This window comes from Notamacropus eugenii, chromosome 1 (assembly GCF_028372415.1).
Source record: "Notamacropus eugenii isolate mMacEug1 chromosome 1, mMacEug1.pri_v2, whole genome shotgun sequence".
NCBI classification, from domain to species: domain Eukaryota; kingdom Metazoa; phylum Chordata; class Mammalia; order Diprotodontia; family Macropodidae; genus Notamacropus; species Notamacropus eugenii.
The window spans coordinates 66,342,716-66,370,441 of record NC_092872.1 but is presented as its reverse complement, the minus strand read 5'-3'; the positions used below and the strand labels follow the sequence as shown (position 1 = coordinate 66,370,441).

The window sequence follows — 27,726 nt, the reverse complement described above, 5'->3', positions numbered from 1 at the left end:
CTAAGTGGTTTATATCACTTATGTGTGACAGGCCCATGACATGTTGACATATGAGTAGAGCACTAAATAAATATGATATAAATATGAGTAATTATTCTTTTCTTTGATGGGATGGGATACATTTTGATGGGATACACAAGTGCCAAAATACACCATAACTTGACAGGTGGAGCTAAATTTTGTCACAGGTTGAATTCAATGCATCAACAATAATCAAATTTATTATGCACCTACTATGTGCTGGTACTATACCAGTTTTTCTTCTTGTGATCTGCACTCTGTTAGCAAAGAAAAAACACAATATTAGAGGGAATACCACTTTTAAAAATAATTTGATTGATATTTTTCTACCACAGTGCTTGGCCTCCTCCCCAGATTAACCTTCCTGAATAATATGTTGTTTATAGCAGAGAATAATCTGATCGAGTCCACTTTAGTTTGCTCACTAGGGGCAAGTTACCATAAACTATGTTTGGAATTTGGTGAGAGATGACATAGCATAGTATTTTAGCTTAGGCAATCAACCATGTCAATAATTATTTCCACATAATTGAGGGTTGACTGTAAACATTCTTGCTAAATGTAATAATAACACTTCTATGTAGTGAAACCCTACATGGAAGGAAAAATGTTTCCTTATTTGAGGGTGAGAATTAAATCTTCCAGTCATATTTATTTTCACTCAGTCACCTGTATAATTGTAATCAGAGTAAAGAAAGGCAGAAATTCTTTCTGGGTCAAGGAATCAGAGAATGAAGAGGGAATCAACCTTAGCAATGATCCAGTCTTTCCTCCTCATTTTATAAATTAGAAACCTAAAGCCCGGAAAGGGCAAACGGCCCAATCAATGTTCCACCCAAATGGTTTCATGGCTCCAAACAAAGTCTTCCGAGGCTTTTCCCACCACATTGCAGCTGCAGAGTCCTTAAAGTATTCACATTTCACTTGTCTTTTTGTACTTTCCAAATCAAGGTTAATTATTGTTCAAAAATAAAATAGATGCTCAGAGAACCATTGTCTTTCTCAAGTTACTAGGCTGTGTACCAATTAGTACTATGTAAATGGTGGTTTAGTACTTAAACACTTGACAGACTCCTGAAATATGCTATGCCTGCCAAGTGGTCACTGTGGGGAGAAAGAAAATGTTCACGGCTTCCTCTTTTCCCTTGTACCCAGAGCTAGCTGCCTTTCCAATGATCCAGAAATGTCTTCTGTGGAGCAGGAGTAAGAAATTCACAATTCATGGCAGCTCTGTTTTTGTTTGTAATAACTTGTGGCTGCACAGGGACAGAAGGCTTTGAGGAATGGGTAAACTCATCTCAGTTGTCCAGCTAGCCTTAATGTTTATGGCCTCATCAGTAACTAGAAGTCAGGCTTCCATGAAGTTGGGTTGGTTCACTGCCACTTAAGAATACCACTTCCACAGTCTGTTTTACTTACTTCCATCCTAAACCTACAACCTCTTGAAGTGGTCCCCAAAGCACTGAAACTTCAAGGAAACAAAATTTAACGTGTGTTTTTCTTCAATGGAGTGTTCTATTCAATTGAATTTGAGTTCATAGATCTACTATAGAGCTGGAAGGGACCTTGGAAGCCTCCTTATCCAACCTTCTCATTTTGTAGGAGATGAAATAGGTCCAGGATTTGCCCAAGATCACAAAGGTAGTAAGTGACTAAAGCAAGATCTGAATCCAGGTCTTCCAACCTATACTCAGAACCACTATATTATACTGTCTCCCTAATTTGTCAATCACTTCTTAAATTAATTTATGTCATCAGTTACAAAGTTTGCTTATGGGCACATTTCAGACTGCTTGTCCCAGGAGTCAATCTATGTATGGCTCTGACAGAAGACATGGTTCCTATGGACATTTCTTTTGAATTATATACCAGTGTCAGATTCAAGAACAGTTTGGGAGGTGGAGGCTGAGTATGCAGATCAGCAATACAGGATCATAGAAATTATAGTTGGAACGAAATATTAGAAATCATTTAGTCCAAATCTTTCCTTTTAAAAGATGGAGAAGCTTTGACCCAGAGAGATGCAGGAACTGGTAACTTGCCCAATGTCACACAGATAATAAGTAGCAATGCCAGATCTGAACAAGATGCTGGGATGTAAATTCCATCTTCTTTTTAGTTCATTGTGGTAGGTTTGAAGACTTGATTTTAGATCCTTTGTCTGATGCTTGCTACCTGTATGACCTCATGTAAGTCACTGAACTTAACTGAACCTCATTTTTCCTCATCTGTAAAATCAGGCCACTGTCCTATTTGACTTCTGAAGTCCCCCTTTAATCTCATTTAAGGGAGTATGACCTCTAGCAATACAGACTGTAACCCATCCTTGCCTGTCCATCCTTTGTGGTGCTTGAGGCAACCAGGTTGTCCACTGGATAGAACATTGGACTTTGAGTCAGGGAGAACTGAGTTCAAAACCTGCCTCTGACACTTACTAGCTGTGTTACCCTGGGAAAGTCATTTAATTACTCTCAGTCTTAGTTTCTGTATCTCTAAAATGGGGATAATAACGGCCCCTACTTTATGAGGTCATTGTAATGGTCAAATGAGACAATATATGTGAAGGGTTTTGCCACAGAGCTTTGATGATGAAGCATGCTACCCTTCTCTCTAAAGAGAGGTGATGGCATCAGGGTGAAGACTGATACACACACACACACACACACACACATATGTTTATATGTATATATGTGTATGGGTGTATATATATATATATGTATATATATATATGTAGGTGGATATGCAAAGTGAGAATTTGATTTGCTTAACTATGGCTATTTGTTACGAGTTTTTTTCTTCCTTCCCCCAAATAGGAAGAATGATGAGGAGAAAAAAAATGGATTTTTGTTTATTAGCATTTTTTAATTTAACTCTCAAAAATAAAGTGCTGAATAAGCTTTAATGTACTATTCAAATAATAGTTATTATTGGTGGTGGTGGCGATATTCTTTATCTTTATTATCATTATTATTGCCTCCTCTAAATCTGCCATAGAATTGGGGTCTAATATTTGGCATCTGGTACTGCACTCTCCACTGTCCCTGTAGAAGCAAAAGGAAGTCACATAAGATTGAGGGACGCTTCAGTGTTTTCCTTTGTTTCATGGGTTGCCATGGCCAAAGAATCTATCACCATATGGCCAACCTATTGGTACTGACCTTCTCTGAGGTTAGTGAGGCTGGTCCTCCCAAAGCATACATTGTCTGATGCCAGATGATCAGTGGGTGCCGCTGGCATGGACTTCAAGAACTCAGGGGGACTATCGTATTACCATGAGGCATACATGCATGATGGTACAGAAGATGGGGCATTTTTACTTGCCATAGTGCTTTTGATTTTTTTTTGAGTGGGGAGGGAGAGAAGTATTTGCTTTGCATACACAACTAATTAGGGTAGCCTTAATACCCTAGTATCCTTGTAAAGAATCATAGAATCTGAGAGTAGAAAAGTACCTTAGAAATCATCTGGTCTATTCCCCTTTGTGTATATGAGAAAACTGTGGCTCAGAGCGATTATGTGATTTGCCCAGGGTCAAACAGCCTGTCAGTAGCATGGGATGCTTCATGAAATCTGTTGTTTTACCAGTATGGTCTCTTAGAAAAAACTTTTCCTTTCCATGAATGGCCTTCAGATGAACTGTGTTTGTAGAACTTTCTGTATCACTTACTAATCCTTGGAACTCTGAGAGGGATGGCGCAATCACAATTCAAATGTGACCATCCTATTTACTTTGCTTCATGAAACACCTGGGAACCATTCTGACTCCTTTAGACTTCTCATGCACATTATCTGGGAGAACAAGAGCATGGTGTCATGGCAGAGTGTTGGACCTGGAGTCAGGAAGACATGGGTTTGAATCCCACTTCAGCCCCCTAGTAATAGTGTGACCCCCCCGAACCAGTCATGAAATCCTCTGGGCTTCAGTTTCCTCACCAGTATTATGAGGAGGTTAGATTTAGTGACTTCTAAGATCCCTTTCAGCTCAAAACCTATGATCCTATCAATTCTAGACAAACTGAATAAAAACTGTATGTATTTGGTCAAACCCATTGGAAGTATGGAACATATCTCAAAAACACATCACGGAGGGGGCAGAAGTAAATTATATGGCTAGAAAGTAAAGTCTAAAATACTTTCATTGAAACCCTGAAAACTGAGCAGCTATTTACTGTGGACCACCCTTGCCTTAAAACTTTGATGTGAAGGGAAAATTTAACATGAAGGAATTTTGCTATGGAAGGTTTGGAAAAGATCACCCTTTCTACACAAATATATAATTTCTCCCTAACAGAGCTCCATGTTCCACAGTTGCCTGAAAGGGCATGGATATCGAATTCTAGAATCTCAATAAACCCTCCCTGCTGCAACTGCTTTGGAGTTTACCCAGACCACTGTCTGATCTCTTTTGTCCTATACTTTCATGTATCTATGTTTTGATTTGGGATGAGGGCAAGGGAAAGTTCTTTTCATTTTAATCTAAGTTTATTCTAGTGCTTGGGGTGGGGCATGGAAGGAGAACTATTTTTCTTTTTTATGTCTGATTCCACTTCCACCCTTCTGAGGGATGTAAACCACTTTGGAGAATCCATCTTGTCCTTCCATTTCCCTCTTTTTACCTCTCTCACCTTCCTTACCCATTCTCCCCTTTATTTTTCAAATCCTCTTCTCTCCACATCCACAATACCAGTGTCAAGAATGTGATTGGGTTTGGGGATTGGATAGAAGTCTTTCCCTCCTACTTTCTGTCCTCTCTCTTTTTCCTTTTTGTAAGCTCCAAATTATTTTCTCTGGTTTTCTAATATTGCTATTCCATGCTTTTGGGAAGGATATGTGCAAAGTGGGAGTTTTTTTTTTGTGGAAGCAATTTATGCCTTTTGTAAATGGCACAGGATTGATTTAAGTTTTAAAGAGCTTTTTGGTGACACTGAATAGGGGTTACTGAAAAGAAATGTACTGCTTTCTCCTATTTTCAAAGAAAAGAAAGACACATTGGGTTTAATACATCACTAAACTATCCTATTGGGCATTCTGCAACCCTCAGTTTTTAAATAGCCACCAAAATAATGAAAAATAATAGAATTATCCCAGTGCCTCACTATTAAACTTACTGGCAGAAAACTGTTCCCATCAGTTCTGATCAAAATCTAATTTTCCATAAATATACTGTGCCAAGTTTTCAAAAACCAATCCCAGAATTTTGTTTTCTCATTTTCATGTGTAAATAAAATTTACTTATTCATTCCCTGAAACTGAAAAATACATACCTCAGTGAATATGTTTCTGTTTGAAAGAAACATTAGCATCATTTAAACATGTGTGGCCAGCATTCTGCATTTCCAACTTCACCATTAGCTGTGTGCCTCAGATTTTACTATTCAGCCTGTTAGAACAAGGTTATATTTATTTATTTGTAAATGTAAAACCCAGACTTTTTTGTGCCTGTGTAAAGTCTTAATCACACATCTCTTTGTTCACAACAGAAGAAAGCATTGAACCCAAGACTACAGGCAGGAATTATGGCCCTAAGATATGACCCTAAGAATAACTATGGGGAATGTAAAATGTAAATGACTGTGGAGAGGGATAGAGACTTCTAGAAAGAACCCAATTGTCTCCTGATGGGACAATATTCTCATCAGCTTTGTGATGCAGCTTTGAACCTGGAAAGAATGATTATAAATGGGTAATTGTCATCCTGAAGAATCATTTTAAAATAATATCTCTCTGGGTGAACCCTGAGCCCAATATTGGTTCAGATTTCCTTAGCGATCTGTGTGGTAGAACAGAGAGCAGACTCTTAAAGTCTTCAGATAAAGAGACAAATGAACAGCAACTTAGGTTAGAGAACTCCAGTAACTCAGTCAACTGAATAAAGTCTATTAAAGGACCAGGCATTGAGGTACAAAAGGTAAAAAAGAGTATTCTCTTTTGACAGAAAAAGATTCAAGGGTGAGAGTAGATTATAATATGGATGCATTAGCATGAAATACCATAGCTCAGAAAACAAACCCATTCTTGAAACAGCACAAATAAATTATTGTTATGTAAATATATAAAATGTGTTCATCATAATGAATCAATTGATAAATCAGTAGGTTTTTATTAAGTACCTACTATGTGCTAGAAACAGTGCTAAGCACTAGAGATACAAAGACAGAACAGTTTCTGTTATTGACAATTTACGGTCTAGTCAGGGTAAACAACATACACATACATGTACATACACACATGTACATACAAAATAGATACAAGAATACAACATTTTTTTTTTCAGAGGGGGTTGGGTAGAAGGCACCATAAATTAGGGGAATCAGGAAAGGCTTCATGTAGAAAGTGGAACTTATTCTGAGCCTGGAGGTTAACTAGGGATTCTCTGAGATAGAGGGAAGAGGAAACGCATTCCAGGTATGGCAGACGGCTATTGCAAAGGTATAGAGACTGAATATGAAATACTGCATATGAGAAACAGTAACAAGTTCAGTTTGGCTGGACAATAGTACACATAGTGATCAAGATGGAAAGGCAGGTAGGACCAGGTTGAAAGGGCTTTAAATGGCAAGCAGAGGAGTTTATATTTGATCCTAGAGGTAAAAGGAAGCCACTGCAATTTGTTGAATAGGTGAATAACAAACTCAGACCTGGGCTTTAAGAAAATCAGTTTGGATAATTATGTAGAAGTTGAATTGCAGGGGAAAGACAGGGCATGACAATCAATTAGGAGGCTTTTAAGATAGTCAAGACAAGATCTTACGAAGGCCTGAATTAGAGTGGCAATTTGTATGAATGAAGACAAGGAAACAGAAGTGAGAGTTGTGGTAGAGGTGGAAATGAAAAGATTTTGCAACTGATTCGATATATAGAGTGAGTGGAAGTGAGGAATTACAAGCTTGGGTGACAGGAAGGATGGTGGTCTCCTTGGTAGAAACAGGGAAATTTGTAAGAGAAGTGGGTTAGAGATAGGAGTGGGAGAGGGGAATCAATATATTCTGTTTCAGACATGTTGAGTTTATGATATCTCTGGGACATTCATTCAAAATGTCTAAAAGGCAGTTGGTAATATAAGACCCATGCTCTGGAAAGAGACTAAAGCTGTATAAGTAGATCTAAGAGTCATCAGTTTCGAAATAATTAAATCGGTGTAAGCTGATGAGATGACTAAGAGACAACATGAAGAGAAAAGAGCTAAAAATAAAGCCTTGGGGTACACCCACAGTTAGGAGGTGTGATATGGATGATGGTCCAGAAAAGAAGACTGAGAAGGAGCAGTCAGATAATTACAGGAAAGCCAAGAAACAGTTGAGACACAAAAACCTAGACAGAAGAGAATATCCATGTGGAGAGGGTGATTCATAGTGTTAAATTCTGCAGAGGTCAAGTAGGATGAGAATGAGGCTTTTGGATTTACCAGTTAAAAGATTATTGTTAATTTTGGAAAGAACAATTTTAGTTTAGTGATATTAAAATCCAGATAACAAAGAATTGAGTGAAAGAAGAGAAAAGTAATGAACTCAACTATGTTTTCTCAGTTTGGTTGAGAAAGGGAGAAGACTCCAACCTGAGGGAATCATAAAGGTAGTGAAAGTTTTTTTTTTTTTTGAAACCCTCCTTATAGTGAGAATAAGTAAAATCTTATAGTTCTGCAAGTCGTTAATACCTCAGAGGAGTCTGAGATGTTTTGAAGTTATTATTCTGCCATCATAAAAATAAGTTGCAGAATCTGACTGTTAAATGAAATAAAATTAAAAACAGAAAGGTGGTTCCCACAACAGAAAGATTGACCATAGGGATCTATATCAAGTGTAATGTCAAGAGGAGGGGTGTTAGGTGTTATCTAAGGAACAGAGACTGATGGGAACATAGAAAAATGACATTGCAAAACTTCAAAACTAACTTAATCCAACAATTTGTCCTTTTTGACCAATATTCTCCTGAAGGTTATCAATTGACTTTCCTTTCTCTTCTGTCTGGGGAGGGAAGATAACAGTTGATGGTGATACACAAAATTTTTGATGTTTCCACCCATTTAAATTACTCTACCTCTTTAGGGCAAATCATTTGGTTCCTAGAAAATATTTCTTCTGTGTTTAACTGAAAATCAATTAGTCCTTTATTGGAAATTCCATCTTTCAGGCTAACCACTTGTTTGGTCTGTCTTAAATAGGTTATTTAAATTTTTTTATGGATGCCTTACTTCCAAGGAAGGAACACATTTCACTCATATTATCCTACAAATAAGAACGAACCCCAAATCAAAGCCTGAACATGGCCTAAAATGCTTCCAGGGAAATTTACTATAAGAAAGAATATTAGCTGTTCTCATATGGTAAAGGGAGGAGTGGGGATCAGGAACTGGAGAAGGATTTTATTCCATCTAGTTTTCTCATCAAGGTCCTGCATGATTTATTTTAAGGGAACAGTAGAAGGAATGAAAATTTTAAAAATGTGACAGGTGAATGCTGAACAGTGACCTCATGCTTTTCTCTCCTCTCCTCCTCTTTTAACTTCTCATCTTGGAAGTATTGACATGAAGCTGAAGGAAAAACTATAGTTGGTGGAAGTTTGCAGAAGAAAATGATTCCTGAATTGAAGCCTTTCTAAAACATATCTACCTAGAAGAGATGACTGATGACTCACTTTGCACTTTCTGGTGCCGAAACTTCAGGGTGGAGGTGGGGGGAAGCAGTGGTGAATTCCTTTCATTTAACCATAATTTTTATGTAATTGTGTGTGTATGTGTTCAGTTAAGTTATTATCCTGTGATCATGAACCTCATGTGCTCTTTAGTTAAACCCTCCCAAGAAAGTGGAGAGTTCTGTTTTTATGCATTGCTGACTGTAATATCTCTCCCTTCCATCACTACCCTCAACCTCTTAGATAAGCCAAACAGGGGTATTAAGAGATAAGGCACTTTAATTCCATAGATTACTTCTTTTCCTTCATAAGCATTTTAGATGAAGATGGTTTCATGTTGTCCTCTGTTATACTTAGGCTTATCTATATAGCTTTTCCTACTCACTTTGGTCCATAGTTCACAATGCAGAGTATGGAACCTTGGTCCTTAAACTGCCTAGTTCAGCAACCAGTGAGCATCCCTTAAAGAAACTTACCAGAAAGAAATTCTTGTTTGAACCCAAACAAATTTTGTTTTTTATCATCTCATCTGACAACTTATTTTTCTTAAGATGTGGTCTTTTAAAAAACCGTTCATCCCACAGTGTCTAAGTAGGCATCCTAAGGCTAGGGAAATTGAAATGCAACATGTGCATGGTTTTGCGGGTCCTTCACTCTGGACTCTCAACTTAGTGTTGGTCCTGCTAACTGAAAATATTAACAGCATACAATAGAAAACACAAAAAGTCAACCACTCATAAAAACAAATGTGCTTGAAGAATCTCTCCTTTGACTACAGGTTTACAGTGAGCTCTTATTTATAAAAAGTAATTCCTTCACATTTTGTCAATATGCTCCATTTTACATAGCAGCTTTATTTTGAATTTGTAGGCCTATGCTTTGTTCATTTGTATTTAAGTCTGTATTTACCCAATAGAATAAATGAGTAAACATACCTAATTTTATTTTCTGTTTTTATAAATTATATAAACCCCTTTCATACTATTTGAGATTAAAATGCATAGCCTTTTGAAAAAAGATGGCAAACTACTGACCACAAAAATGTTAGTCTGGCAGTATTTATTAACATGGCCAAAATGGAGGCTGTCTTTAAAAAGCCTTTAATGGACAACATTTGATGCTAATCTCACTTTTTTCTGATATATGTTCTTAATTTCCAATATGACCTATCATCTATGAGCTAGAATGAATGAGAGAGTTGTTGAAATACAGTGTTTCCACCCCAGTACTGCTGTAATTAAAGAAATGGAGAAGATTCCAGTTTTGATTCCATGGAATGGTGGTTCTTTACCTTTTCTGTGAGACATCTTTAGAATCTTAAATACTCAAATGGATCTATGGTCTCATCATTTGGAAATTCTCCTCCCCCTCCAACCCTTGCTATAATGGTGCCAATCACAGTGCCTCTGTGGTTGCCCATTCTGGACAAGTTCTGTCTAGGTTCTCCCGTAAGTTCACTATGGAATTCTGTCCAACCTTTGGATATCAAATTGAATTTAACAACCTCCTCTTTGCAACTTTTATTCCTAACTTCTCTTTTCTCTATAATCCCCAGGCTTTTCCTTTCATATCATCTCCTGAGTTTTCCATTGACAAATGTGCCTGTGATTAAATAATTTCTTTCAAAGATTTTAGATTCCATAATCAGCCTTACCTCACACTTCCAAAAATTCCTGCCCCCGGGATCCCAGGTTGTATTTCACATCTGGAAAACAAGTCCAGTTCTGGGTAGATAAGCTTGAGGATCCATATAAGTTGGTAAAGCACAGATTTACAACTAGAGAAAAGGCTGAAATCTCACCATTGGACATTGCTTTTGATTCATCCTGCCGATTTATTTGAAACAGCCTGATGATCCACAATTGTAGGTTTATCTTCACTGAGTCTACCTTGGATAGCTTTACAAGTCAATGTCTTCTCTTGGGTTTCTTCATTGTTTGAATGCCAATTCTGAAATTCAGTTCTTTGCTTTTATATTCCACTAAAAAGATAGACAATTAAATCAGTTCTGCTGTCCAGACAAAAGGCACTGTGCTAATTAAATCCAAAAGAATCCAAGGAGCTGAAAATAATGCCTGAATATATAGATATCTCTCCTGACTTTCACATTTTGATCAGTTTTGCTCTCTGGTTGACTTTTGGAAACTGCCTTGCACTTTGCCTGTGAGTCAGTGGTTAAAGGAATGTAAGATTTGGGGGGCTTTATTGCCTTTCCCACAAAACACCTCCCTTAAATGAACAAGTGGAAATTTTCATGGATGAGGCACTCAGACAGTGAGAAACCTTGTTTAAAGACAGCAGCTGAATGTGGGGAGAAGTTCTGAAGCTCCTATTGAAGCCATATGATATTTAAAAATAGGTTTGACAGTAAGACCTACCTTAAGGCATAATAGAAAGTCTGCTTGTTGGTTTCATCTTTAAGATATCTTAAATATTCAACTATGGTCATATGTTTTGCAGTTATATCAATGCCTCTCAGTAGTCAATTCACATAGAAGCACTTAGAATTGCACAAATTAATCTTTTATATACAAATGGGTTTTTTCTACTATGTATCAGTTTGCTCAGAATAAAGTATATCTGAACTATTAGATTTTGATTTGGTAAAAATATCTATCTATGTGTAACAGTGCTGCCTAAATTGTATAAACTAACCAATACAGAAATGTGTAATAACATATGTATGACCTCTCTATAATTCTGAAATAAAAGTTATAATCCCAGATATTATTGTATTTCTTCTTTAGTTCTATGAGGATATAATTCAGTATGTCAGGCAGTCAATAAGCATACATTAATCTCCTACTATGTGCCAATCACTGTGCTAAGTGCTGAGCATACAAAGGAAAAAAACCAATCCCTTTCCCTAAGAAATTCACAGTCTAATGGAAGAGAGAACACACTGACGATTATATGTAAAAACACACACACACTAAATTGGAGATAATCAACAGAGGGAAGGCAGCAGAATTTAGGGGTAGCAAAAGCTGAGGTCTTTAAGCTGAGACTTGAACCAAGTCAAGAAAGCCAGGAAGCTGAGATGAAGGTGGAGAAAATTCAAGGCATGGGCAACGATCAGTGAAAGTGCTCTGTCTGGAGATTTGGAATGTCTTATGTGAGGAACAGCCATCACTTATGGTATTTCTATGTATTCCTTAACAGTTGCCCAGTTCAAACTTCTGGTCCTGTCTATTACCCCAAACTATACTCTTTGGTTCAGGGTTGGATTGATTCAGCATACATTTAATATATACCTTAATATATACCTACTATGCAAGAAAATGTGCTAGGACAGGAGATAAACAGACAACAATAAACACTCCTTGCCTTCAGGGAACTTATATTCAGTTATAATGTTTAAAATAACTATTGTTTTTCTGGGTTGCCTACCCTCTGTGTTAGCAATTCCCAGAGTTTGGTTGTTGGTACATAGTTGTTTGCTACATGGTGCACATTGAAAGAAAAACAGTTTTTTAACACCTCCTTTCCACTCCTTTTTCCCAAATAATTAAAGTCAACCTGAGGAATTGCAAAATCAGGTTATGAATCACTGCTGCGGCATGTTCTCTATGAGACTTGATGTTGTGTGTCTCCTGAATTAAGTCCATATGGTCTGCCAAAATTTGACAAATCCATTCATTTTCAATATCTATGAATCCTTGTAAATGTTCCATGACTTACAGACACGTAGGACATAGATATTGTGCTGGTCTGAGAAGAGGAAAAATAAGTGGGTCATTATGGATGATGGAAAAGGGGGAATAATTTTCCAAAGTAGACACTAGGTTTCATTCAGGTTGCTCTAATAAGTAACTTGAGGCCATGAAAGCTAGTCTTGGAAAAAGTGTTCCAGGTCATAACGAAGCCCTAAGGGATCATTTTCTTTTGCATTTATCCTTGTACTTATTCATTTTAGCTGAGGTTGTATGTATTAGTTTGGTATACTTGCCAAGAATAAGTAAGTGACTCCACCCTGAGTTGTCTCACCCTGTGTAACTGTTCAGCTAATGTTTTATGACTACACTGATGCAAAAGTATGGGTTTTTATAGACTAGGGAGTCTACCCTGTGAGCACACTTTTCCTAAAGAGGACCAGAATCTACAACTCTGATACTCCATACATAGTTATAGCATGCTCATTAATATAAAATAAAGATATTTTTTAGCGAAATTTTCCTACAAAAGGAAGACATAGAACAATTTTGACCTAAAATGTGAATGAATTAGATACTTCAGTATAATGAGAGAAAATTACAAAATGGATATATAAACAAAAACTAACACTTTGCTAATTATAAGAAATAAGTAGAGCAGCAGAGGGGGGGGGGGGCGGGGAACGGGAAGAGGGTATAATCATTGAGACTGGAAAGATAGTTCATGGCCAGGTTATAAAAGATTTAAAAAACTAAATTGAGCAGTTTATATTCTATCATGGAGGCAATAAGAAGTAAATGGAGTTAATCAAGTAGAGGAATGGCATGGTCAAATCAGTACTTAAGGAAAATTACTTTGGAAACAATCTGTAGGATGGACTGGGATAATGAGAGACAAGTCAAGAAGACCAGTTAATATGCTGTTGCAGTAATTTAGGCAAGAGCTGATGAGAGTTTGCACCAAAGTGGTAGGTATGGGAGTAAAATGAAGGACTTACATGTGAGAGATATGGAAGATAAAGAAATGGATGGGTCTGGGAACTGATTGAATATGTGGGATGAGAAAATGGAGTCAAGAATGTGAAACTGTGAGATTGGAAGACATATGGAAGACAGAAATAGGAAAGTTTGGAAACAGGACATATTGGGGAATTAAGAAGATGAGTTCATTTTGGACTTATTGAAATATATATATAAAATATGTACATACACACATATACATATATACACACATATGCATACATATATGTATATATTTGTGTGTATATGTGTATATATACATATGTGTGTGTATATGTATGTGTGTATACACACACACACATATATATCTGGGATATCCAGTTTGAAAGGTCCAAAAAGCAGTTGGTAATGCAAGAATGAAGCAGGGAAGAGAAACTAGGGAAGTTATGTTGATCTTTATCAGAGATCGCTGTTCATCCGTCTTCTCAAAGAGGATCAGGAGGGTGATGTCTTGATTTGCAAGTGAATTGGATGTGAGGGCTGTGCAAAGTCTCACTTCGTTCTCTAGAGTCATAGGAGAACGGTGGCAAGACATAGGTCAGGACAACTGGAGATGGCCCCAGTTGCAGTGGGACACCTTGGCCTTTTCAAGCTAAGGTCTTTCCTAGGCCTTGGTTTGTCTGAGGCAACACTCATTCAGTGATTTAAAGCTAGATAAGAATTGAGGCAAAAGATTTACCTACTTCTTTTGAGTAGCTTACCTACTCAAAAGAATCGGTCTGGGAGGGGAAGACCCTCAGGGTTTCTGACCAGAACAGGAATATTAGCAAGTTACATTACACTTACTCTGAGACATCAAAACTCAAACAATGAGCAAGAGAGGTTTGGGCTGGAATTTATTACTGATCAATCTGTGAGAGTCAGAGTGATTTGAATTTAAAGGCATAGTTAAGTAGCTCCATTTGATCCCAGGGGGTTTTATTTTATCAAAACCTGTTTTTCCAGAGTTCTATTTCAAGAAATCATAAATGAAACTACATGAAACAAAAGGCTAAATTGTCCCAGGTTTTCTCCAAAAAAAAATGATAGAATAGGTAGGGAAGAAAAAAAATCTAGCACCTAAACCCCAAGATATCTTTGAGGGTTAGACAATCAAAGTTTATATTCCTTTGTACAGAGTATCCATGTGTAAAGGTTTGATTCCTCATGTGGAAAGAGGTAAAGAAGGAAGGAAGGGAAGCAGGAGCAGCACTGCCTAAATACAACTGGTCAATTGGGTCTCCAACTGTAGTAGTCGGGGTAGCTATTACTACCTACAGATTATTGTTCACCTTTGTTCTAGAAGAGGAACAATGATATTAAGAGGGTGATGGCTTGCAAGTGAATTGAATTGAAATGAGGCAGGGCTGTGCCAAGTCATCAGCCTCACTCCTCCATAATCATCTGAGACTAATGGCAAGACATAGGTCAATACAACTGGAAATAGTAGATGAGAAAAAATGGTGTAGAATAGAATGTTGGGGAACTCCTAGAGTTTGGGGTATGATACAGAGATGGGCCAGGAAAGAAAACTAAAAAAGCACCAATCAGATAGGTAGGAGGAGAACCAGAGCAAGGTCACAAAAACTGATAGGAGGAGAGGAGAACCAGAGCAGTGTCTCAAAAACTGAGAGAAGAAGGTAACCAGGAAGAGAGAACAGTCAGCAATGTCAAATGCAGCAGATAGGTCAAGAAGAATGAGGACAAAGCAAAACCCATCAGATTTGGAAATTAAGTATGGTAACTTTTGAGAGAGCCATTTCAACTGATTAATGAAATTAGAAGACAGATTTTAAAAATTTAAGGAGTGAAAAGAGAGAAAGTAGAGGCCATAAGTATAGACAATTTTTCTAGAAGTTTGACTAAAAAGGAGAGAAGAGATAGAGGATGATAGCTTGAGGGGATGATAACACCCAGTGAAGATTTTTTTAAGGATACGGGAAACTTGAGAATGCCTGAAAATAGTAGGGAAGAAACCAGTAGATGGGGAAAATTGAAGAATAGGGGAAACATTGAGGTTACAATATGCTGAAGATAAGAGGGAAAGGGAATTACACATGTTGACCCTGGCAAGAAGAAACATCTTTTTGTCACAGAACTTCCAAAGTGGGGGAAAGCCCACAACCAGCTAGATTTACAAATGAATTCTATCAAACATACAAAGAACAATTAATTCCAATATTACAAACTGTTTGCAAAAATAAGAAAAGAAGTAATCTTTCCAAATGTTTTCTTTAAGATGAATATGGTCTAAAGGAGATGGAGAGAAAACAAAGAAAGATAACTATAGACCAATATCCCTAATAAGCCCTAATTTTAAAAATTAAATAAGTTATTAGTAAAGAGTCACAACAACATATTTAAAAGATTATACACTACTACCAGGCTGGATTTTTAAGAGGAATATTAGGCTGATTCAAAATAAGGAAAACTATATTAAAATAAAAAAAATTACGTATTTATAGCAGTAGGTGCTATAAAAGATATTGATGAGATACAGCACCCACTTAAAAATACTAAAAAGCATAGGAATAAATGGACCTTTCCTTAATATGGTAAACAGCATTTACCTAAAATTAATAGTCAACATTATCTGTAATGGAGAAAGATTAGAGAACTTTTCAGTGAAGTCAGGGGCAAAGCAAGGATAGTCATTATCATTCTTTACTACATAACATAGTTCTAGAAATGCTAGCAACAGCAATAAAACAGGAAAATTAAATTAAGGGAATAAACATAAAGAGGAAATGAAACCATCACTTTTGTAGATAGCATGATGTTCTACCTAGAAAAACCAAAATAGTGAACTAAAAAAAGAAACCTAAAAAATACTTTTTTTTTAATTAAAAGAAATAGACCTAAGTAATTGTAGAAATATTCATCCCTCATAGGTAGGGCTTGCTAATATGATAAAATGACAATAGTATCTAAATTAATTTATATTTTTCCATGCTGTATGAATAAAACTACCAAAGGATTATTTTATAGAACTATAAACAAATTCATCTGGAGGAACCAAGAGTCAAGAATATCAAGGGAAATAGTTTTTAAAAAAGGAAAGAAAGGGGACTAGATCTCAACTGATACTACAAAGCCGTAAAAATCAGAATGATTTGATTGGTTAAAAAAATAGAGAAGTCAATAAATGGAACATACATACAGAAGCAAAGAACTTCTAACTGAAATTTCCATAGAAACTGCTATGGCCTTTTCAAAAATCTCCCTCTGTAAAATGTCTATAATGAGATAGGTGATAAATTCTCTGTGATGTTGTTCTACTCAGATCACATCCAAAGTATCTGGTCAATTCTGAGCAGCACTGTTTAGAAAGGATGTTGACTGGGGTGCATCCTGATAAGGGAAAGCAGGACAATGGGGGAACTGGAGAACATCCCATGGAGGGAAGGAAGGTAGGAAAGAAAAAAGAAAGGAAGCATTTATTCAGTACCTACAAATTATCAAGCCCTATGCTAAGCACTTGACAAATGGTGTCATTTGATCTTCAAAACAACCTTGGGAGGTAGGTCCTATTATTACAAACATTTTAAAGTTGAGGAAACTGAGGTAGACAGAGATTAAGTGACTTGACCAGGGTCACACAGCTAGTAAGTGCCTAAGGCAAGATTTGACTTCAGGCCTAGTGGGCTATCTATTATGCCACCTAGGTGCTTGTTAAAGAAACTATGGATATTTAGCCTGGCCAATAGGACAGGAAAATAAGGTTAATAGATATAGGGATGAGAAGGACCTCAGAGATCATCTTAGTCCAACTCCTTTGTTTTACAAATATGGAAACCAAGACCAGAGAAGCAATTTGTCCAGGGTAAGTGATTTTGTTACAGCAAATAAGTGGCAAGTAAAGGTTAATACCCAGGTCTTCTGACAGCTTATTCTACTGTACCATATGTGGAACTTGGCCCCAACCTCACTGGGCATTTCCCCTACTCCTGCACTATGTCCTTCAGTAAGACTGGCCTTCTCTCTGTTCCTCACACACGATACTCCATCTCCCTTTGCTGAGCCTTTGCAATGGGCAGCCCTCATGCCAGGAAATGCACTCCCTCCTCACTCCCCCGTGGAATCCTTCTCTTCTTTTAAACAGCTTAAACACCAATATTCTGCAAGAAGGTTTTTTCTCATCCCCCTCAGTTGCTAGGGCCTTCCCTCCCAAACTTCTTTGTAGCTAAATCCTTTGTATATATTTATGTATTTTCATTTTATATTTATGTTATACATGTCTATGAATGCACTTATTTGTCTTCCCATTACAATGCACACTCCTTTTAAGCAAAGATTGTTTCATTATTTCTAGTCATAGTCACAGCACATAGCACAGGACTTGGCACAAAATATGCTTGCTTGATTCCTGACTCCATCCAAGGTCAACACTCTACCCACTATTCCAAGTTGTCTCTCTCCCTGGTATATATGCTATCATTAAAATGTAAAAGACCTAGCATAATACCTCCAGTGAATTAGGCAGATCTATGAAGGATTTGTGGGAAAATGGACAAAAGTAGTGCAGATGGATCAAGCATAAATTCTTTGTGATCTACACCTTTGGAAAGAACATCCTTCTAATGAAGGACTGACATATACAATCATCTCAGCTCACACCCCTTCGGTGGCTCCCTCTTGCTTATCAAACAATGTCCAGTTTCCTTAACCTGGCACACGTGGTCTTGTACAACCTGAAACTTCCCTACCTTTCCACATTGTACTGTCTACATTGTGAGCTACACAACAGTCAGACTGGACTACTGACCATCTCTTGTATGTGTTCAGCATTCTTCCACATCTATCCTTTTGTTCTTACTGTACCTTAAATCTGAAATTCCCTCCTTTCTTCACCTCTGCCTGTAGAAACCCTACCCCAGTTCAAATTACACTAACATGAGGTGTGTGTTATTCCCCTCAATTGAAAAGGCTATTTCCTTCTTCCAACCTGTCATAGTCAAAAGAGGAAGACAACGTGCAAATAATTATGTGCAAACAGACATTTATACGATAAATTGGGGATATTCTCAGAGAGAAGACCCTAAAATTAAAGAGTGGGAAAGAGTTCTTGTAGGAGATGGGACTTTAGCTAAGACTTGAAGATGAGGTGGAGATGAGGAGGGAGAAAGTTCCAGACATGGGGAACAGCCAGTGAAAATGGTTGAAATAGAGAGATGGAAGATGGTGTTCAAGAAAGGGCAAGTAGCCCCATGTCACTGAATCATAGAATGTGTGGCAAGGATTAAACTGTAGTAGGACTGGAAAGGTAGGATTGGCCAGGTTATAGAGGGTTTTGAAAGATCAAGAAAGGTTTTACGTGGAAGATGCAGGAGCTACAGATTGATGCATCAGATATAGCCAATGCATGGATTTGTTTTGCATGATTATTTTTATTAGGTATAATGAAGAAGGTTTTTTTTCAGGGAGGGAGAGGAAGGGAGAGTGAAAGTGATACCAAAAGAAAAAAAAATTTTGATACCAAAAAAAAATCATATAACATTTTAAAAACACTCAACAAACAAATGAAGGAAATTAAGAAGTCGACAGAAACAAGTACACCAGCTTTGGAACTGATGTACTGAATATATTATATTATATTATATTACATTATGTTATGTTACGTTATGTTGCGCTGTGCTGTGCTGTATTGTATTACACTATGTTACATTATATTAATTATATTATCTTGTATTGTATTGTATTATATAGCATTTATCATACTGTATCATATATTGATTATATCATATGTTATGTTATATTATGTTACATTATATTATATAACTGTCACATTATATATTATACTATGTTATGTTACATTGTCTTCTGTTGCATTATATCAGTGTGTTCATAGGTACACACACACATACACACATACACACACACACATATACATATATATTTTTAAAATCTGTATTTAGAAGAGATTCCCACTTTCCTACTGTAGGTATTCTCCCCAACTCATACCGGTGATGGTAGGTCAGAGCCCCAGAGACAGGTTAGCTATTCTCCCATAAGGGTTTTAGGGGATCCTGAGGAGTTGGAAGATAGTCTTCTAATGCTATACAGTTCATGAGTCCTAACCAAAGTTCTCCCCCACCATGATTATTACTTGTTATCAGTTAGACAGTTAGCATTTAGAAAGAGTGATTTACCAAGGTAGTATAGTAGAAACAGTTAGTAAAAATATGTCCCTAAAAGTCTATGACATATTCTCCCACCATTAGACAGATTCATGGCTTCTGGAAGTACTCTTGCTGGAGTCCCCAGGGGAGAATACTCATTGGAACACAGATGCAACATGTGCCTTGTACCCCAAATATTGGGGAGCATCTGTGGCAAACTGACATATAAGAGTCACTTCAGTGCTTGCTAATTTATTGACTGATTGATTAGTAGCCAAGTGTGTCAGGTGTGAGTGATACTTAACTCTTTTCCACTACAGATATCTTTTTCCAGTCCTTCTCTTCCTTCATTCCTTCCTTCTTTTCTTCCTTCCTTCCTCCCTTCTTTTTTTCCTCCCTTCCTTCTTTCCTTTTCTTTTCTTCCCTAAGAGGAGTTCCAGGTCAGGCTATGTCACCAGCTGATTGTGTGATCTTTTTCAAGTCACTTGACCTCTCTAGGACTGAGTTTCCTCACCTGTGAAATGAGTATGTTGAGTTAGGTAAGGGGTTCTTCAGTGTAGAATTTTCTTTTTTTTTTCATCCTACTCAATGGAATTTTTTTTCTAATTACATATAAAAATAGTTTTCAACATTCATTTTTGTAAGCTTTTGAGTTCCAAATTTTTTTCTCTCTCTTTTCCTCCATTCCCTCCTCCCCTAAATAGTAAGCAACCTGATATAGGTTATACATGCACAATCAAGTTAAACATAATTTCACATTAGTCGTGTTGTGAAAAAAGAATCAGAACAAAGGAGAAAAACCAAGAAAAAAGTGTAAAAAGTAAAGATATTATGCCCTGATCTGCATTCAGACTCCATAGTTCTTTCTCTGGATGGGGAGAGCATTTTCCATTATGAGTCTTTTAGACTTCTCTTGGATCATTATATTGCTGAGAAGAGCCAAGTCTATCACAGCTCATCACACTACATCGTTACTGTATACAGTGTTTTCCTGGTTCTGCTCACTTCACTTAGTATCAGTTCATGTAAGGCTTTCCAGGTTTTTCTAAAATTTGCCTGCTTGTAATTTCTTATAGAATAATATTATTCTACTGCATTCATATTCTACAACTTATTCAGCCATTCCCCAATTGATGGGCATTCCCTCAATTTCTAATTCTTTGCTGCCACAAAAAGAGCTGCTATAAATATTTCTGTACATGTGGGTCCTTTTTCCTTTTTTATAATGTCTTTGGGACACAGAAGTAGGTGTGATATTACTGGATCAAAGGGTATGCACAGTTTTACAGCCCTTTGGGCATAGTTCTAAATTACTCTCCAGAATGATTGGATCAGTTGACAATTCAACCAATAGTGCATTAGTTTTCCAATTTGCCCACATCTTCTCCAAAATTTATCATTTTCCTTTTCTGTCATATTAGTCAATATGATAGGTGTGAGGTGGTGAGTCGCTTTCATTTGCATTTCTCTAACCAATAGTGGTTTAAAGCATTTTTTCATATGACCATAAATAGCCTTAATTCCTTCATCTAAAAACTGCCTGTTTATATCCTTGGACCATTTATCAATTGGGGAATGACTTGTATTCTTATAAATTTTACTCAGTTTTCTATGTATTTGAGAAATGAGGTCTTTACTAGAAACACTGGCTATAAAAATTGTTTCCCAGACTTCTGCTTTCCATCTAATCTTGGTAACATTACTTCTGCTTGTGCAAAACCTTTTTAATTTAATGTAATCAAAAATACCTATTTTGCATTTCATAATGTTATCTACCTCTTGTTTGGTCATAAATTCCCCCCTTATTCACAGATCTGACAGGTAAACTATTCCTTGCTCTCCTAATTTGTTTATGGTATCACTCTTTATGTCTAAACTATGTATGATCCGGGGTTCTTTGCCTTATTTTTGTCATGGACTCCTATAGCAGTCTAGTGATGCTTACAGACTCCTTCACAAAATAATGTTTTTAAATGAATATTAAAAACATAGGATTTCAAAGGAAGCATTTATTAAAATACTATTATCAAAATAACAAGCTCTTAGACCCCAGGTTAAGAACTCCTAATGTTAGATGATGAAGATCTGTCATTCTATGAATCTCTAATCCTACTCCTTTTTCTATCCATTTTCCTCTCGCCCCTTTTATTTCTATGTCTTCAATCTGCCAGTGACTGCCCAGGTATGAATTATTTCTGAATCCTAAGCTGACTTCTGGGTGGCTGTGTAGAGTATAACAGGGATTGGGGTGTACGGGGGTGAGGCAGAGGAACTTCAGACCTAGTTTTGAATATATATTAGTATTGGACTAGATGATTTCTAAAGTCTATTCCAGATCTGTCTTTCTGAGTCGATGACACAGTCAAGATGAAGTAATGAGAGGCCCCATGGTCAACCAAGGAGCAGGTACAATGAATTCCCAGTCTCAGATGTATAGCCAACTTGTTGTCTTGGACAAGTCATTTGTTATGGAGTAGCTGCATAGGATGTCCCATCTTCCAGTGGCTTGTCATCAATAATGACTAAATCCTCACAATCCAAGGATATTATCTGGCCTTTACAACCCATCAAGTGCTGTGAGTCATAGCATCATCTTTGACTTCTATGACTTAGCTCACTAATTCCTTGGGTCTAAGATAGGGATCTATAATGAAAGCTTGTCAGGATTACCAACTACTAAGAAGTTTTAACCCTTTCCTTGGAGTGTCTGTGCTTCTGTAAGTGGAGATCAATGATGGTTCTTCTGGGCTTCCAATAAGGGCTGGGAACTACTTGATCCCTAATTACCTCTTCTTGGGGCTCTCTCCTAGGCTAAGAATCCACTTATTTATGTGCTTGTTGAAGAATATTTATATACAAGAATATTTATCTATATGAATATTTACTTATTTATGTAGATATTCACCCTGCAGATATATACTCATATATGCTGTTTAGTTATAAATAATGGATATTTTCTTATATTTGTTTAGTTATAAATATGCATTTGATTATTTGCATATATACTTTATTTGTATATCTACATATTTATTTGTCTTCATTTACTTATGCCTATTTTACATTTTGTGTAAGTATATATAGAGAGTTACAACTATATATATTTCCTTAATTATGTGTATTCTATACGTTTAGTTATATATAACAAATATTTAATTATAAATGTCTACATCTACTTAGTTAAATATTTGTGTATTTAATTAGTTATAAACATGTTTATTTGCTTAATTATAAATATGTGCATATTTATTCATTTATAAATTAGATTCATGTACTATTATACTAATGATGAACATTAGAAAACTTACAAATAGAACATAAAAAGGATAAGCTAAAAATGAAACAACATATTAATGATGCTAAACTATTTCATTCTCTCTAAAACTAACAATATTAATAATCATACTTTTAGTGGGAGAAATATCATTGCATATGCTTTTAATATCTTGGAGGCAAGAAGGTGTTAGAACCAGCTCAAACCATATGATAAAAGTTAATTATTAAGTTTTCAATGTGGGCATTTACACTTTAGCAATTGGCAAAAATACCGATCAGGGTTTAATTTGTTATTTGGTTCATTGTCTAGACTTAAGAAAACGATAGAGAAATTGTTAACAATGCAAATTAAACCAGAAAGTGTGTAGCAGGCATTCATCTTTTGGGGCTGGGATGGGGTGGGGAGAAGGAGCTGGTTATTTACCAACACTCTGTACAGGGGGACCTGGGTGTAACAATCCCTCTGAGGTTCTCTCCTTGGCCTTCTTCTCTCTTATGCTCTCCCTCTTGGTTATTTTCACCAGCTCCCATGTGCTCAATAGATGGAAAGAAGGCTGGATTTAGAGTGAAAACACTTGGGTTCAACTTTTAATTTCCATTTCCTCATCTATTAAATGGTGATAGAAATGACTCCCAAATCAATATATCCCATCCAAACCTCTTTCTTGAATTCCAATTCATATCCCCAATTGCCTATTCAATATCTCTACCATAATGGCCCATTAGCTCATGAAAAATCAACATTTCTGAAAAAGAATTAATTATCTTTCCTCCCTAAACTTACCCTTCCCCCAAGCTTCTCTATATTTATTGAGGAGACTTTCATACTTCCAATCCAACCTTTGGATTATGAGCTTGTAGTCATCCTTGACTTTCTTCCCCATTCCCTTGTCCTCTCAGGTCCAATCTCCTCTCAAGTCTTATTTGTTCCAACAGCACCAAAGGCAGCTGAAACAGGTACTGTGGAGCACTTAATGTCTAGTCAGACACTGAAGATGCCAAGATCATCCACTGCATCCCAGGGCATCACCTGTCATCCTGACTTTGGTCTTGCCACTAGACTTTAATGACTCTAGAAGAGACAGAGTGAGGCTGATGACTTTGGCAGCTCTGCCTCAATTAAATCCAATTCATGTGCAAATCAAGGCATCACCCATGATGTCATTGGTCCTTTCCAAAAATGAAGGACAAACAACAAACAAAACCAGTTCTACACATACGATAGCTCTTATACTCATCCATTTCTTTCCACTCACACAGTTAACACTTCAGTTCAGACCTCATTGCCTCTTACCTGGACTACTATGATAGCTTCCAAGCTGTTTTCCTTACCATTTGTCTCTTTTCAATCCAGGTTATGCTATACGCAGTTGCCTAAATAGTTTTCCTAAGGCTTTTCTATGTTTTCAAACCCTTGCTCAAAAGCCTTGAGTGGAAAACCAATATCTCAAGGATAAAGTACAAATTCCTCAGTCTGGCATGAGGCCCTCCATGGTGTGGCTCCAACCTTGCAACTTGAATTTCCAGTCTTCCTCTTTACATGCTCAGTGACATACCAATGCCACCTGTTTCCTAAGCTCAACATTCCATCTGTGTTTTCCATGCATTTTTTTGCACTGAATGTGGTGGTTTCATTGATGGTACACAATACAGAACTCTAGGCTTCCTCCTCTCCCCCACTACAAGGGTGCTTTGGGAAAAGGATTGAATGAGATATGGGATCCTATAGGAACGTGGGTTAGGAATGTAGGCTCCCCAGTGGTAGATCTCCTTTATTTGGCTGGGGATGAAGGTCCATGGTTTTCCACTTTACTCCTTGGAGGCCATGTAGACCATGAGGTCTACTACATGGTTGCTATAACCATACTCATTTTCATACCAAGAAAGGAGCTTGACATAATGGTCATTGAGGGCAATACCTGTGCCAGCAACAAAGGTAGAAGAGTGGATGTTGCTGTTAAAGTCATAGGATACAATCTGGTCCTCTGTGTAACCCAAGATATCCTTCAAGGGTTCTTCTGATTCTTGCTTCACCACTTTCTTGATATCATGATATTGGGCAGGTTTTTCTAGACAACAGGTCAGATCCACAACAAATCCATTGGGAGTGGGAACATGGAAGGTCATGCCTGTGAGCTTCCCATTCAGCTCAGGTATGACTTTGCCTACAGTCTTAGCAGCACCAGTGGAAGCAGGGATAATGTTTTGGGCAGCACCATGCCCATCATGCCACAGCTTACTAGAGGGGCCACCTACTGTCTTCTGGGTTGCAGTAATGGCATGAACTATAGTCATGAGTCTTTACACAATGCCAAAGTTGTCATGAATGACCTTGGCCAAGGGGGCCAAGCATTGGTAGTGCAGGAGACATTACTGATAGTCTTAAGGGAATTATCATATTTCTCATGGTTCACTCCCATTATACACATTGGGGAATGGCCAGAAGGGGCAGAGATGGTGACCTGCTTGGCTCCACCCTTCAAATGAGTCCCAGCCTTTTCCATGGTGGTAAAGACTCCCGGGACTGTACAACATACTCAGATCCAGCATCTCCTCACTTATTAGTGGGATTGTGCTCTTAGAAGATGGTGATGGCTTTTCCATTGATCACTAGCTTCCCATTCTCAGCTTTGAGTGTGCCCTTGAACTTGCCATGGGTGGAATCATATTGAAACATATAAGCCATGTAGTTAAAGTCAATGAAGGGATCATTGATGGCCACAATGTCTATTCCACCTGAGATGAATGTAGCTGTGATCATCAGGCACCCCATATGGCCAAATCCATTGACTCCAACTTCCATTATCTTGTTTCAGGGATGCAACTGAAGCAACAGATCCTGGCACCTGACTTGGGAGAAAAGTCAAAAGCCCCATGCATTTTTCATAAGCTGTCTCCTGTCCCCACAATATTCTTTCTTCTTCCTCATTTCCCCCTCTCAGAATCCTGATATACAGGTTGTCTCCCCACCATCTCCATCACCATCACCAAAAGTGAGCTCTTAGAAGAGAGGAAGTGTTTCTTTTCTATCTTTTTTCCTTTTGTCTTTGTATAATAACACCTAGCATAGTTTCTAAGTGAGGCACAAGTCAAGAGGTCAAATGGGAGAAAGTAGTGTGTCTAAGCTCCCCTGAGGACTACTCCAGCAAAAATCATAGATAAGAGCTAGATCAATTAGTGATTAGAAATCTAAGGATTTCTAATCTAAGTGGGCCAAGATCCACTTAGCACAAGACCACAAATCCAACCTTTAGAGAAATGATCAAGGAAGGAACTGTGGGTTGGATGTGGGTTGGGATTCTTAGAGCCAGACCCTGGAAACAAGAGGGTTACAGTGATATCCCTCTAAATCAGGAGAGAGTTGAAGTCACATCTGAGACGCAGAATAGGGTCACAACTTAGCTTTGAGTTTATCAGTAGTACAGCAGGTAAGACAGACCAGGACCATGCAAGGCCACTAGAGTCTAATCAGAAGGGTATGGAATCTATCTCTAACCCAAAGTCTCAATCCACCAAGAAAGGATGGAAGAATAAGTAAACAAACAAAGAAAAAGAGATAAAAAGCAATCGTGATGACATGGATGTGCAAGATACAAACCGAAAAAGAGAATACCATCACTAAACAGCTCCAATCAGGAAGCTGCAAAGAAAAACATAGCTTGGCCATGAGGCCAATTAGAATTCCTACAAGAATGATGAAAAAGTTTTTTAAAAGAGTTTAAAATGATATTATGGGATGAAAGTGCTAGAGGAAAGAAATGGGAAAGAAATGAGAGTTATGAAGGAGACACTTGGAAAGATAATTAATTTCAGCACAAGAGGTTCAAAATCTTACTCAAGTAAAGGATTCTCTAAAATCAAACAGAAGTTATTGATTCCATGAGACCAAAACGAAATGTTAAAACACAGTCAAAAGATTGAAGAAATGGAAGAAATAAAGATATGTTATATCAAAAAACAGCTAAGAAGGAAAAAGAATAAAGTGAAATAATCTTTGAATCATTGGAGTGCCTGAAAGCCGTGACTTAAACAACAACAAAAAAAAATGGAACAGCTCATGCTGCATACCAACCTCTGTCTGAATCCAAGGTCTCCAGCCCACTGGACCTGGCAGCCCCCAGATTCTGAAGTCTGACTCCTTGAACAGGACTCATCGAGGCAGGGACAGCTCTACACCCCTTGCCAGCAGGAAGAAGTTTCAGAAACTGAGACCTTCGCCCTTTACCCCAAAAGAATTTGGGTTCAATCTGTTTGAGGGAGGAATGATGAGGTTCAGCCTCTGGGAACTTCCTTGAGCTTCCCTGGAATCTCCTCACTTAACCTGGCTTTACATACTCAAATTGAGCTCTCCTAGTATCTCCTCACCGAATCTGGCCTTTTATACTCAAATTGAGCTCCCCTTGTATCTCTCCACACAACCTGGCTTTTCATACTCAAATCTGTGACCATCGTTTAGGTCTCTGGCTTGCCCCACCTGCTTCCCACCCAAATGCTCCATTGTCTGATATCTCCTGATAGCCTCCAGCTGTTTCCAGCCTTTGACCCTCCTTGGACTTCTCCTCAAGACCCTTCCTAAACCCCTATTCCCATCACCCTGGACTACCAGACCACCCCCACCCCACCCCAGATCCCTCCTATACTCTTTTCTGTATTTATGTTCTATCTTGCCTCCATGTAGGCGCTCAGATGCAATCCAGCTCAGACTCTGTCTAGTGGGGATTTTATCTGGCCCACTTGTAATACAAGCGTTACAAATACTTAGGCTCCTTAAGAGGCAACCCAATTAGGCGAATCCTTAATAAACTTTGTTTCCTTTGGCTTTAAGAAAAAAAAAATGGAGTCTGAGGCCTGAGGAAAAACAGGTACTTTTGTGCACTGTGGGTAAATTGATCTTTTTAGAAAGCAGTTGGGAACTTTGCTCAAAATGTCATTCAACTGTGCATACCCTTTGACCCAGCTATACCAACCCTAGAGCTAAACCCAAAGAGATCAAAGAAAAAGGGGAAAGGGCCTGGATGAAAAGTATTTTA

General features: G+C 37.6%; 1 protein-coding gene and 1 pseudogene across 8 annotated transcripts in view; one reads left to right on the top strand and one right to left on the bottom strand.

The window, feature by feature from the left end:
- Nucleotides 1–11,377, top strand: part of PRUNE2 (prune homolog 2 with BCH domain) — a 321,110-nt gene extending 309,733 nt beyond the window's left edge. For 4 of the 8 annotated variants that reach the window (XM_072604875.1, XM_072604867.1, XM_072604843.1 and 1 more), the window contains 2 exons: nt 1,177–1,224; nt 8,539–11,377. In XM_072604875.1, the coding sequence (XP_072460976.1) occupies nt 1,177–1,224; nt 8,539–8,569 (79 nt within the window). In that variant the 3' untranslated portion in view covers nt 8,570–11,377. The remainder of the gene's footprint in view (nt 1–1,176; nt 1,225–8,538) is intronic. The other 4 variants (XM_072604894.1, XM_072604886.1, XM_072604861.1 and 1 more) reach the window with 1 other exon arrangement.
- Nucleotides 11,378–23,757: 12,380 nt separating this feature from the next.
- LOC140523245 (glyceraldehyde-3-phosphate dehydrogenase pseudogene) lies at nt 23,758–26,015 on the bottom strand (annotated as a pseudogene).
- Between the last annotated feature and the right edge of the window lie 1,711 nt (nt 26,016–27,726).